The sequence below is a fragment of the Sebastes umbrosus genome, chromosome 10 (genome assembly GCF_015220745.1).
Source record: "Sebastes umbrosus isolate fSebUmb1 chromosome 10, fSebUmb1.pri, whole genome shotgun sequence".
Lineage (NCBI taxonomy): Eukaryota > Metazoa > Chordata > Actinopteri > Perciformes > Sebastidae > Sebastes > Sebastes umbrosus.
In genome coordinates, this window is record NC_051278.1 from 10766342 (window position 1) to 10779540 (window position 13199).

General features: G+C 41.7%; 1 protein-coding gene across 3 annotated transcripts in view; it reads left to right on the plus strand.

Moving 5' to 3' along the window:
- Window positions 1-13199, plus strand: part of LOC119495379 (inositol polyphosphate-5-phosphatase A) — a 169151-nt gene that overhangs the window by 101228 nt on the left and 54724 nt on the right. For all 3 annotated transcript variants that reach the window (XM_037781770.1, XM_037781769.1, XM_037781771.1), the window contains 2 exons: window positions 797-849; window positions 2575-2694. In XM_037781770.1, the coding sequence (XP_037637698.1) occupies window positions 797-849; window positions 2575-2694 (173 nt within the window). The remainder of the gene's footprint in view (window positions 1-796; window positions 850-2574; window positions 2695-13199) is intronic.

Sequence of the window (13199 nt, forward strand, 5' to 3'; positions counted from 1 at the left end):
ACCTCTTAGCCTTTTAATTTGCATCAGAGTTTTTTAAATAAAATTAGTCAATTTGTAATTATGTGACCTGGCCCATAATTAGTTTATTCATCACCGCAGTTAACTCCCCATTAGGAGTATCAGAGAGAGATGGACAGGAAAGGAGAGAGGCTGAGGGAAAGAGACGTATTTATCTATTCAGAATGAGAACACTCGCAGCATCAATTTGTCTCTCTTTTAATAACCAGCTTCATGGTGAATCATGTGCTGTTTGAGGACGGTCTTTGGACTTGTGATTGGATAATTAACTCAAGGCTGGTGGGATCTGATCAAACAGCTGCATACTGGACGTCTACACTGAGTTTATTTTGTTTAACTTTCACCTATACAGGCTGTACGTTCTGTGTTGAGGCTGGTCATTTAACATTTCTCTGTATTAGTTATCAGACATGTGGCAAAGCAGCTGGCGAGGAACTTTAAACTAACTTTTGAAGTGTCTGAAGAAAAGAAAATGTGTCAGTCAGCTGGATTTAAACAAATAAACAGGCTTCCTTTACTTATAATCAGTGGTGGAAAGTATATTATTTACTCAACTATTTCATTAAAACCCTCATAATTCTATACAAGAGGACATTTCTGGGATGTAAATTCAACTTAATAGTTTATGATTGTGTTGAAAAATTTGATATCGTGCTCCCAGATGATGGGCATTGTTATATGACTGTAAAAACATTTGACATTCTCGCTTTCATTTGCCTTGTGATGACTGAATCTTACTTACTAATGTCACGCTAAATTGAGTCTCTCCGTTCTGCAGTGCAAGTGGTCCAGAAAGGGATTCATCAGGACTCGATGGGCCCTGCCTGACTGGTGAGTTCCCACAGCGACACATCCCACCTCATCTCTGTTCAACCCGCAATCATTACAACTGTATCACTGTGATTAGAGATGTATCTAACCATGTCAGTCATGTCCGGCTTTACCCACAAGCCCCGGTGGGCTGTGTGAGGTGTGGTGGTGGTGGTCATATAGACACACACAGAGAGAGAGAGAGAGAGTGAGTTACAGTCCATAGCTGAACCCTCTCCGGACAGTGTGCCACGGAAGACAGCAGGGATTTGATTAGACGTAATCGCGTTAGTCAAGCAGCTGCATATGACAGATGACCATAAAGATTACATGCAATTGAACCTGTACGGCATGAATACAAACGCTGGCTTCCAGTGTGCAGAGCAGAGGATTGTGGGGGCGGGAGGTGGGGGGGTGGAAGACGGGGGATTGTAATCTAATAGAAGGATGACATGAGAACTAAAGAGCTGAAACGGTAAGCATTTAATAGGAGCACGACGTTTGACGAGAGCGGCAGAGACAGAGAGAGAGAGAGAGAGAGAGAGAGGCTGGTGGAGGATAGGGAGATCAGATGGGAGATGGGATAGACAGAGATATAGCCGAAGGCATGCATGTATTCATTTGTTCAGGATGTCACTGCAGAATAAACCCCTCGAGATAAGACCAATTCCTCTGGGTGGCCCTGCCGAACACCATGCTAACAAAACAGCCCAGATTGATAGGATCAGCAGGGAGGTGTTCATCACTGTACATTGAGCTATCTCGCTCTTCCCTGACAGGACAAACTGAGGGAAAGCAGATTAGTGTTTGTATGTAGTGATATCGGGCTCTCGTATGTAGTGATAGTGGACCTAGGTTAGATAGCATTTACCCCCTTATAAGAAGGGTGTTTTTTCACCATCAAGAAAAAGATATCAAGTCGGTAATGACAAAAATACTTCATGTCTATCATGTTTTCCATATGAAACCCATTTGTGCGTGCAACTGATTTTTTTTGCCTAAGCTCAAGTGTGAAGAAATTTTCAAAATCGGTCAAACCGTTTGGCTGAAAAGTGACTTTTTCTTATCATAATATATCTAGTTTGGGGCACAACATTAAATAAACTGTAGATAAAGTGTCTGTATCTCAGAAACTACAAGGAGCACAATCAAGTATTTAGTATTTATGAACTCATAACAAGTTGAATATCAAAGATATGCACACATATGCAGTGTAAAAAAAAATTTTTCATATGGAAAACATTTAATAAACATGTTAGCGTTTTTACAAATTTTTCCAAAATCCCAATTAAGACTTATAATAAAAGTGGGATTTTTCACGTGATTTAAAAATGTCAAAGTAGTGCTGTTAGATACTTGCCCAAAGTATGTCTGTACCAAATTTCAAGACTTTTGACCATCAGAACAAATGTTGTGTCACTGGGGATTCATTCTCATCACATTCACTTAGTCCAATCTAATTTTTGTATTCAAGAGTTTGATTCCAAACCCTCATTAAAAATACACTCAGTGAGCTTCTATCAATGCTTAAGTTGCCTACGATTACTATGTTAAAAGTCTTAGTGTACTTTATGAATTCATTAAAACAGTAATACACAAACAGTTTATTTACAAACCAGCCATTCTTTTGTAGTTGTACATTAGCTTCAGGTTTGTCACTTGGACTGAAACATCACATTTATAAGTGTGCATTTAGGATGTTGTAGTTGAAGAAGATCACTTAAAGTCTGTGTTTTTTCATCCCAGCTCCTTTGATCTGGTCAACATCCACCTTTTCCATGATGCTTCCAACCTGGTGGCCTGGGAGAAAAGCCCCTCTGTCTACTCTGGGACCAGGCAGAAGGCGCTGGGCTACGTTTTAGACAGGTACTGTACACGCCGCCAGACACCATCTCTGTTTCTCTCCTGGCTTTTCATTCATTCTTTATTCTTTTCTTTGACATAAGACCATAACTACACAAACTGAAGTCATTGCCTCACTTTGGGGAGACTCTCCGTATCTGTGTAAAAACATAAAGAATGGGAATTGGATATGTCTAAAAAATGTAGTAGATACTATCCACAATTCCCAGTCCTGTCTGGAAAAACCTGTATTGATATTGTAATGGAGGCTTAGAGTGAGACCGAGCAGGAGAGGTTTCAGCAGGATTCAGTCCTAGACCAGCGGGATTACATCTGTCTGTAAAAGTAGGGGGTCTTACTCACTACACGGTCTGTGAACTCCCAGCTCTCTTTTATCTCTTCTTTTTCTGTCCCTCTCTCTAACTCCTCCTCACTTTTCAGCTTCTTTTTTTGTGGTGTAATCCTACATTTATCTTCATTTTTGTCCCACACAACCGGCAGGCAAAGGGATGCACATATTCGTCGAGTGCCAGTTTGGGACATACATCTGTCCAACACTTTGGTCTAATATACTGACTGATTGCCATGATATCAAAAGGGGTGATTTTGGTGACCCTTACCTTTTACCTAGTGACACCATCAGGTCAAAACTGGGCCGAAATGGGTTTGATTTACGTGAAATTTACGACGGATAATATTGGTCCCCAAAGGACGAATCCTAATTTCATCACCATGACATTTACTGAGCACATTCATGCTCCCCAGAGGAGGCACTTATTTCAATAAAATTAGCTGTAGATAGTCCATAGAGGATGAACCCTAAAGTTTTTGCTGACTACTCCTGATGCATCACCGTCAGGCCAACATTTCCAATTACATATTATTAATAACAATAATAATAATACATTTTATTTATAAGCGCCTTTCAAGTCACCCAAGGACACTTAACAGATAAGACAGTCAATACATAATAAAAAATGACAGTGGAAAGAAAATGTTCAAAAATAAATGAATAAATAAAATAACAACAACAATAGTAAAAAAAAAAATATATATATATACAGATAAATTAATACATTCATACACATGCACATGACGAAGCACCAGGAAAGGCTAATCTAAAAAGGAGAGTTAGTTTTGTTTAAACTTAAAAGAAGCAACAGATGTACACATTTAACATATTATGATCTAACAGGCTGATTGCCATTTGCACATTTGTTCTCCCAAGAGGATCAGCCCTTTTAGAATAAATTTATCATTTTTAATTATGCTGGCGAGGGTCTAGGAATCTGAATAGTAATGGTAAAGATGTCTTCACTCTGCTCTGAGTGAAGCCAGCCTCTATACAAACAGGCCAGGCTATCCATTCATAGGCCACGCTAATGTGATTTATGGGACATCCATTTGCAGCGGAGAAGAATGAGAGAGTGCACGGTGCGACCCCTGCTCCCCACCTGGCCACGCTAACACAGAATAAAAGCCTCGCAGCAGGTGACCTCCCATTCAAATGGCATCAGAATGCACGGCGTGGCTCCCCGGCCGCCTCCACTTTGAATAACTACATGCATATATGGGTGGCATACATTATCACCGGGCTCCCCATGAATTATGAGGAAAGCATTTGCTACGAGGTCATATTTTACCTGTACTCCATTCTTGATTTGATGTAAGAATGGTCCGCTTTTAATGGACAGGGAAGCTGGAGTGTTTAAAGGATATGGCAGCTTTTGCTATTTTATTATGCTGTAACTTACCTGGATTTACTGGCATAATGAAGAAAAGGACCTCTGTTGTTGCTTACATTTAAGTGTTTTCATTGTGTTTCCTCTGCTTTCATCATGCTTTTTCAGCTGATTTATTTCCCCTGCCCTTGTAAATACACCTAAATAGCCGAGTCTCTGAGGTTTAGCTGGGTGGCTGAGGGGACTGAATAGAAATTGTGTTGGCTGAGTGGCAGTTTCCACGCTCCCTCTTTCTAAATCCCCTTGTCGTGAATGGTAACCTTGTTGTTACTTCTGGGCCATATCATTTAAAGGTTCTGTTTTGACAGCGGTGGGGTGTGAGGCAAGGTGGTGGTGGTGGTGGGGAGGTGGTTATATGTCCCCCTGGTATCCCTCACTAGGGGTACATGGGGTGGGATAGTGGTGGCATCGCGCCTCACTTTGGGGGAAACCGTCGGGCGCAGATCCGGAGCACCGGAGTGAGAAAAAGCTGGCGGTGCAGAGGGAAGGGAGGAGGAGCACAAAGGGTGCTTGGGCTCTGTAAAGGGCAGTGAATAATGGGCTGGTCCTTTCACAGAGGCTGCTAACCTTTTGGCAGCCACCAGCAAACTCCATTCTCCTCCGCCAATCTGGGAGGACAATGTGCCCGGGCCGGGCTTTGAATGAAGCGCTACCACCAACAGTGTTCCCATTCAGCGGCTGGTTGGGAACCATCTTTTTGGCCATTGTCCCAACTCTGACTCCTACCCCCAGAAAGCAGAGCAGGAAAAGGGACAGGGGGAATATCTAAAGCCAAACTCCCCCCCTCCTTCCCTCTTCGCTCTCCTTCTCTGAGCTCTAATCTCTCATCGCGGGATGGGAGAGGAGAGGAGGGGGGGGGGGGGGGGGGGGGGGGGGGGGCTCCTGAACACACCACCAGCTGAGTTCGGCACAGGAGTCTGATCACACAGCAATGCTGGGGACACAGTTCTGCTGCCGGGCATCAAACTCCTCCACCTTATCTGAGGCCCAGGCCCTAATAATGCAGCTTACGGCCCATTGAGAAGACATCTGATAAGCCTTTTCCTCTGTGGCCCTTTTAACTGCTAAACGGTGTTTATCTCCAAAGTGCTTCAAGGCCTCGGGGGAACAATGCTGAGAAGGAACAGCGTTTAGCCAGCCAGACCTCACTATTGAGTCACATCAAAAAAGCACTGCTCTATGGCCTGGCTGCGCTGATGTGTGGGGCACTTCCATGAGAGCGAAGCAGAGCTCTGCTTGAAATGCATCCCCTGCTTGTTTTCCTGTCCTTTGAAAACGCACATATGTGCTCGGGGGGCTGCATCAAGCATTATTTACCTTGTTGACTCAGCTACGCCTTGATGTGGACAATCATTGTTTTATAATTATGTCAAGGTTGGATAGCTTTTGTGTGCAAACAAATATGTTTTTTTAAGATTAATTTAATTGGGAATTTCGTTAGATTTAAGAAATAATTTTATGTAAATGTGGAGATGTTTCGATACCATTTTTTCCTTCACAAAACCGATTCCGATACCTGAACTTGCAGTATTGCCTGACTCCAAGTACCAACCCGATACCAGCATGATAAAAAAAATATAGTTATTATTATTATTATTATTACTATTTAACAGCTGTTTATTACTGACCATGTATGGATGTGATATGATTACTATCCTTTGTAAAACATGAACAAATACATACAGTTTTGCTTGTTGGCTTTTCCACTCTGAAATATTGCCAAATGGCTGACATTTACTCGCTCTGACTACCGTTACACTCTCCACTAGCGACGCACTGTTGTTGTTCACTGTTGTTGTTTGCCATCGTCCTGTGACAAACTACCTGTGGTCAGTTCTTCTTCGCTGTTCTAAAACAGTAGTTGTCAGCGGCAGCCATGATACCTCTAGGGCGACAGCTCAGTGAAGGCTAATGCGACGAAGAAGAAGTGATTTCCAGTCAACAAGTTGATTTTTTTCTGGGTTTATGAATTATGGTATCGGATCAGTGCATAGACTGGCATACTTGCCAATACCCAATCCTGAATTTTGCCCATTTTGACACATTTCCGATACTGGTATCGGTATTATAACAACTCTATATAAATGGACAAAATGCTAGAAATGTGTTGGCAGTAAAAAAATAAGCTTATTTCCATATTTGTGTGCCAGCTGATGTAATGAAAGTGATTGGCTTCTCTAGAGGATGAAAAACATGGCTACTAAATGAGCCCATGAAATGATAGCATGAGATAAAATCAACACTTTTTTTCCCCTCTTCCTTAAAAAAAAAAATCCCTTTTGTGTATTGGAGTTTGTTTCTTTTTTCCAACCCCCCATTCAGAGTGGCTGGTCCGGTTCAGGGGAGAACAGTTTTACATTACAACTGTGAAATCCTGGCATAAAGGCGTCCTTTGTGGCGTGCCATTATTTTCACACAAATATAGTCCATTGTCACAGTGCTGAAGTTAATTTGATCAACATTGGGGACATTTAACTGTTTTGTTCGCTGAAAAGACTTGTTTCATGCTCATTTTCGGGGCATTGAAAAGCAATGATTGGCAGAAAAATAATGTTGCCGTTAACAATTCAAAGCAATTAGTTTCCCATGGGGAGGCAGTGGGCCGCACTGGCCACCACACAGCGATGCTTTGTCATTTTATGGACGGTCATCAGTCAACTGTCAGAGCGTCTCAAAGAGCCCTCCAATCTAAATGTTTCCCTTTGGGCTTTTCCCAGAACAACAGGCTGAAAGAGCAGAGAAAGGCCGGCTAGTTTCCAGCCAATAGACATGTTGAGCTGCTGGAGGGAGGACTGGATAATCACAGGGAGATCCTCCATAAAGCCACGATGAATTTATTAAGGAGAGCACTTTGTGTGTGTCCATGTCTTCAAATGAAAAGCATGTTTTATTTAGACATATACAGCAGCTATATTCAAATAATATTGTATAAGGAGGTGTGTGTGTGTGTGTGTGTGTGCGTGTGTGTGTGTGTGTGTGTGTTTGTGTGTCTGTGTGTGTGTGTGTGTGTGTGTGTACATGTGACGTTATGTGTATGAGTGTGTGTGTGTGTGTGGTGTCACTGTGTGACTCTGAACTGCCTTCTCACCCTGGGAGGCCTGCAGGAGCAGAGGTTAATCTTCCCCAGTGTCTCTCTGCTCATAGTGGGCCTGTTTATTTCTCACACACACACACACACACGAACACACACACTGTGCTCCAGCAGTCACTCTGAGAGAGGGTGGGAGGTTAGACAGTCATGGAGAAATCTCTCTCCAGCACCTGCAAAGAACGTTGAATATTCCCCTCCCCCCATTTTCTACTTTTTATACATCGATATGGGTCATTCAGAGATTTGTCGGGTACAGCTTTACCACCCGTCTCTCTTCAGTCTGAATATCAGAGTTATATTGTTTTTGACTTTTAGGACCATGCAGACAACCAAAAATTACATGAAACCCCTGCGTTAGCCAGTCAAGTAAAACTACCTGAACATCTAATATTGCGTATACATTACATACAGTATACTGTAGATAATAAACGTTTACCCAAGTACATTTACATTACTTTTTTTTTATTAGTGTTGCCACAATTTCTACTTTAAAATGAATGAGAGATCTTTATGGGCAGAAATATGTCACTAAACTGAATTTGAATTTGAATCGCTCAAAGTGAATAATTGCATTAAAAACTGAATCTGAATAGCATAATTTGAAATTGATGATTATTATTATTATTATTATTATTATTATTATTATTATTACTATTACTATTACTATTATTATTATTATTTTTATTATTATTATTATTATTATTATTATTATCATTATTATTATTATTATTATTATTATTATTATTATTATTATTATCATTATTATTATTATTATTATTTTTATTATTATTATTATTATTATTATTATTATTATTATTATTAGTTTGGAACTGTATTCCAGTAAATTTGAAACTGAATATAATATGAAACCGAATTCAGTTGCTCTGAAACTGAGCAAGAGCAATTGAGTGCAGATTCACAGAACTCTGGTCCGTGTAGCCTACGGTTTGATAGTTTGTTTGTTGATTGAATCCTAAATCCAAAGTGGCAGAAAGTAAGATCCTTCTCCGTGAAATATGACAGCTACAGTAGCTTGGAAAATAGAGATATAAGGCACTGAATTTGATGAATTTACTGTTTATCATACCACAAATGAGACAAAAATTAGCGAGCTACATCACCTCGCTGTCCCTCGGGCTGCAGCTCTGGAGACGGACCTTCAGTCAGCGGCTGTAGCACCCCTAATTCAGCCAGTTCAAACCCCAGCGCCGGGGGTCACAGCGGGCTGGTGGCCAGCAGCAGCGCTGGGTCTAACCTGTGTAACGGCAGCAGCACAAAGTTTGCTGATCCAGCCGGGAGTCGTGGTGGTCTGGGATCAGATCCCCGGCGCTGGGGTTTGAACCTTATCTTTTCAAAATGAATGCAGCTTATTAAGTCACGTACCCAGTTGATAAGAGTAGGTGGATGATTGGATTTGCAATTTAAGAGAATCAGCCGTCTAACCGTTAATGTAGAGAAGGCAAGGGCACCATGAAGACCTGAGAGTTTTTTGTGGGGAAAGGCCAAAAAGTGCCAAAAGAGTGGGCATGGGTTGATTACTGAGCCCAACATTATTGACAGAGAGATAAAGATAGATTTCCAGATGGCAAGCAGTCTAGGACAAAGCACGTAAAACAAATTTGTAAGTAATTACATTACCAAAAAACAATTGACACACAGGGAATCTGGGGCTTTTCGGGCCCCCAGCTGTCTTGGCTGGTAATCCAGTTGTGAGTACAGGTGGTCTGGTATTCAGTCCCAGAAATTATAGACCTCCAGTCCCCTTTAGACAAGACTCAGCCGACACCTCTCAGCGACAGTTACAGAAACATTATCTCATAAGGTGTCTTCCCCATCTTGAGTTTGTGTCGACAGTGCCATTGGCTCGAGTTGACTTATTCGTTCACCTCTGTGTGACCGCGGCAACATCCTCGCACCCCCTCAGCACCCTATCGTCCCTGCATGGTGTTCTTGGTGGGGTGGGCGTTACCGGGGAGCGAGGGTGCTAACAGGGGGGACGAGGGGAAGGCTGTCCTGCAGTGTCAAAGGTCCTGTCAGGGGCCACCCCTGGCCCTTTCAGGAAGACGTCACCCAGCACATTCTTCACAATGTTAACATTCTCCCAAATTCTCAACATTTACTTACAATGGGTGACTGCGCTCGGCCCAGCTATTGTGTGCAAAGTCGAATCTGAACGGCCAACTTATGGGAAGTCATCTTGTCAATATAACCATGACATGGCCCCCCGTTGCACCCTCATAATCTCATATAGACTGTCTATTACGGCTCAGTTTGGCTGTCAATCACAGCGTGTAATCTGGAGAGGAGTCAGGGAGGGATTGAGAAAGATTTATATGCAGACAGGTTTGGTATGTGTTATTGTGGCATACATGAGTGTTATCTGTGAGATTGAGACGCTGTCAGTGTGTTTGGTGCAATAGCTTTTTCAGATTTTGGGCATAGGTGTTTTTTTTGAGTTTGTTTGTGAGAAAAAAAGTGGAATCAGAAAGAGAGAATGTGCTGTGGTTGCTTTGTGCCGGTGGTTTAAGGAGCCTGGGAGCAGAGTCGGGGGCCATGTTATAAATTAGCGTCTGACCCCAGTCTTTGTGTGGCCCCTACGAAGGCCTGACGAAGGCCCCAGCCCAAACCTCAGTGAGAACGGCCCCTGTGAAGAGCCTCTTTCAGGGGTGTCACTGCGCGATGAATTGGCCCGGAGAAGCATGTTTATAGACTGTGTAAAGGAGTGCGTCTTTGTGGGAGAATGTCACTGACACTGTTACAGTTTGCCTGAATGAACTGTGATGACGAGGCTAATGGGGGCCCCCGCCGAGGGTGAGGGTCAGCGAGGGGGGGCCCCCCCAAGCTCTGGACCCCCCACCCTCAGGCTCCTTTCACGCCCAGTAGCTGTAGCTAATGTTGCAATTCTTCGTTCCCCCCCACAAAGGCCAAGAAAAAAGTCAACTTTCACACCAGCGGGTCACCATGAGTGCTTTAGGAAATGATCGTGTAAACAGAGTGTTACCTTCTGACCTGTGGCTGATACCTTGGAGCTGCAGACAAAACAGCCAGGCTGCGGGTATTAGACATGGCTGTTAGCGGGATAAAGCTACAGGACACAGAGGAGGAAGACCTCCATGCTCTGGGGAAACACACTCTCTTACTCCATTTTTCCCTGTCTCACTCTCATTCATCTTAACTCATTCTCATCTCTTCTTTTATCTTTTATTTTTTGTGTCATTGTGTGATCTGCACATACACAGAGCTTCACTCTTCACTTCTTCACTCACAGCAGCAGATGTGGTAAATTCTCTGTTAGCACAAGGAATACAGGAGTTCCCACGCCTATAACAACGGCACTGACGCCCGTGTGCAGCCATTTTACTACCCTCCGTTGGAGCCAATAGAATAAACTGACCACTAACCCTGTTTGAATAGAGCTGAGTCTCTTAGCACCAGGATGTAAGGTCACTAATGACATCAGCCCCAGTTTAAGTGTGTAAATGAGCTCCTGCTGCTGTTAGCTTGTGGTTACTAGGACAGTTTGATAAAGTATTTAGTGTCCGAATTTTATCTAGGACTTCAACGAACGATTATTTTCATAGTCGATTAATCTGTTGATTATTTTCTCGATTAATCAATTAGTTGTTTGGTCAGAAAATGGTGAAAAATGTTGATCAGGGTTTTCCAAAGCTCAAGATGACGTCCTCAAATGTCTGTTTTGTTCACAACTCAAAAGATATTCAGTTTACTGTTATAGAGGAGTAAAGAAACCAGAAAATATTCACATTTAAGAAGCTGCAATCAGAGAATTTAGACTTTTTTTTTATTAAAAAGATACTCAAACCGATTGAACGATTATCAAAATAGTTGGTGATTAATTTAATAGTTGACGGCTAATCGATTAAGTGGTTGTTGCAGCTCTAATCTTATCCATAGTGATATGTAGTGAGTCAGTTTCAGATGTATCGGCACACACACCTACAAAACCTACCTGTCTGATTTTGAGTCTATCCAGACACAAATATTTCTGTTGCACGCCCAACCCAAACATCTCATTGTTTCTATTTGTCGCCGCCTTGACTGCAAGCTTTTTAAGATACCACATTAGTCATTTGCTTTGCCAATAATGTTTGACGCTATTGCCATCAAACAAGAGGCCTTTTAGTATAGTGAGAAGAGTTGAAATGATAAATAAATCCATTACATTAGTTGATCAGAAAAATTTACAAAGATTCACTGGATCCAGATTCTCAAATGTTATCATTTGCTGCTTTTCTTTTTCTATGACAGTAACTGAAGTTCTTTTGGCTTCGGACTATTGGTTGGACAAAAAAGCGATTTGAAGATGTCAAATTGTTTATCTATTTGTTTAATTTTTTTAAGATATGTATATATATTTAGTTTTTTTTGGTATAGATAGTGATAGGGAAAGGGGCAGAGAGAGGGAACGATATGCAGCAAATGGCCACGAGTCGGATTAAAACCCGGGCCTCTGCAGCTAGGACTGTTTATTTTATTAAAGTATTATTATATTTCATAGCGGTGGAGGGAAAAATCAATACAACATAGTATCACAATATTTTGCGTGGCAATATAGTAACGATACACGGACGTCAAGTATCGATCTTTTATTATATAAACTATTAACCTCTTAACAATCCGACATCCCGCTATTCTGTCTTTCAGAGGTTGTAGCTCAGTCTCAAAGTTAGAGTGATGAAACTACCAATGAAACTATAAAACCTAAAGAATCGATTAGTACCGATCATGACATGTTAGCTTGTCGGGAATAACACTAAATAACGCACCAAAGTTACGCTAAATTTTGGTGAGAAAAAACTGTCATTGGCCATTTTTAAAAGGTTCCATTGTCCTCTGACCTCAAGATATGTGAATGAAAACTCTGAGATGAACAGAGTGAAAACTGGATCTTGGATCTCTCTAAAACAGATGTTGACAAACTAATAATTTAGAGTTTAAAAAAGGAAATAAATCACTATATATCTTATCGCAGTACTCAGCATATCGCAAAATATATCAAATCACAATAAGATGGTATCGTGACTTATATCGTATCGTGGGGCCTCTGGTGAGTGATTCCCACCCGTAATATTTTATAGACCAAACCGTTAATTGAATACTTGATAAAGTAATTGTTACTTGCAGCCCAAATTGCAGTCTTCATTCACTCCTGCATAACTGCAGGAAAGAATGTCCATCATATAGATTAATAATTACATCCATCATAACCATTAAACATTTTAGTTGTTATTTTGGAGATGAAATCCTAAATCTTTCTCTTGACCCCTCTTGAAAATCCTATTGGATAGAAGGACGTTGTTTAATCTAATGGGATGTCAAAGTTACATAGTCTCTATTTAATATAATAGCTGCGTTCCCCGCCTCTTTACTCCGGTCACCTTTGCCTCGCTGCCGTTCCCTCTCTCTCCGTGCCTCGTAGTGAAGAAGTGGCCATGCTTTACGACAGCCGGCCAGAGCCGAGACCCACCACTAAGACGAGGCTTCTTCTCTCTTTACGGCCCCATAAATATATTGTTATCTGGGCCTGGGAAGTCCACGGTGAGATTTATCCGCGCGGTTAGTGGAGATAGCGAGCCAAGCATCCTGAATCATTAATTACACAAGAGGCTGCGCTGCGTCCACCTTAATTCCCTATCTCTGCTCTGTACAAGAGACACTTTTAAGTAGGTGATGAG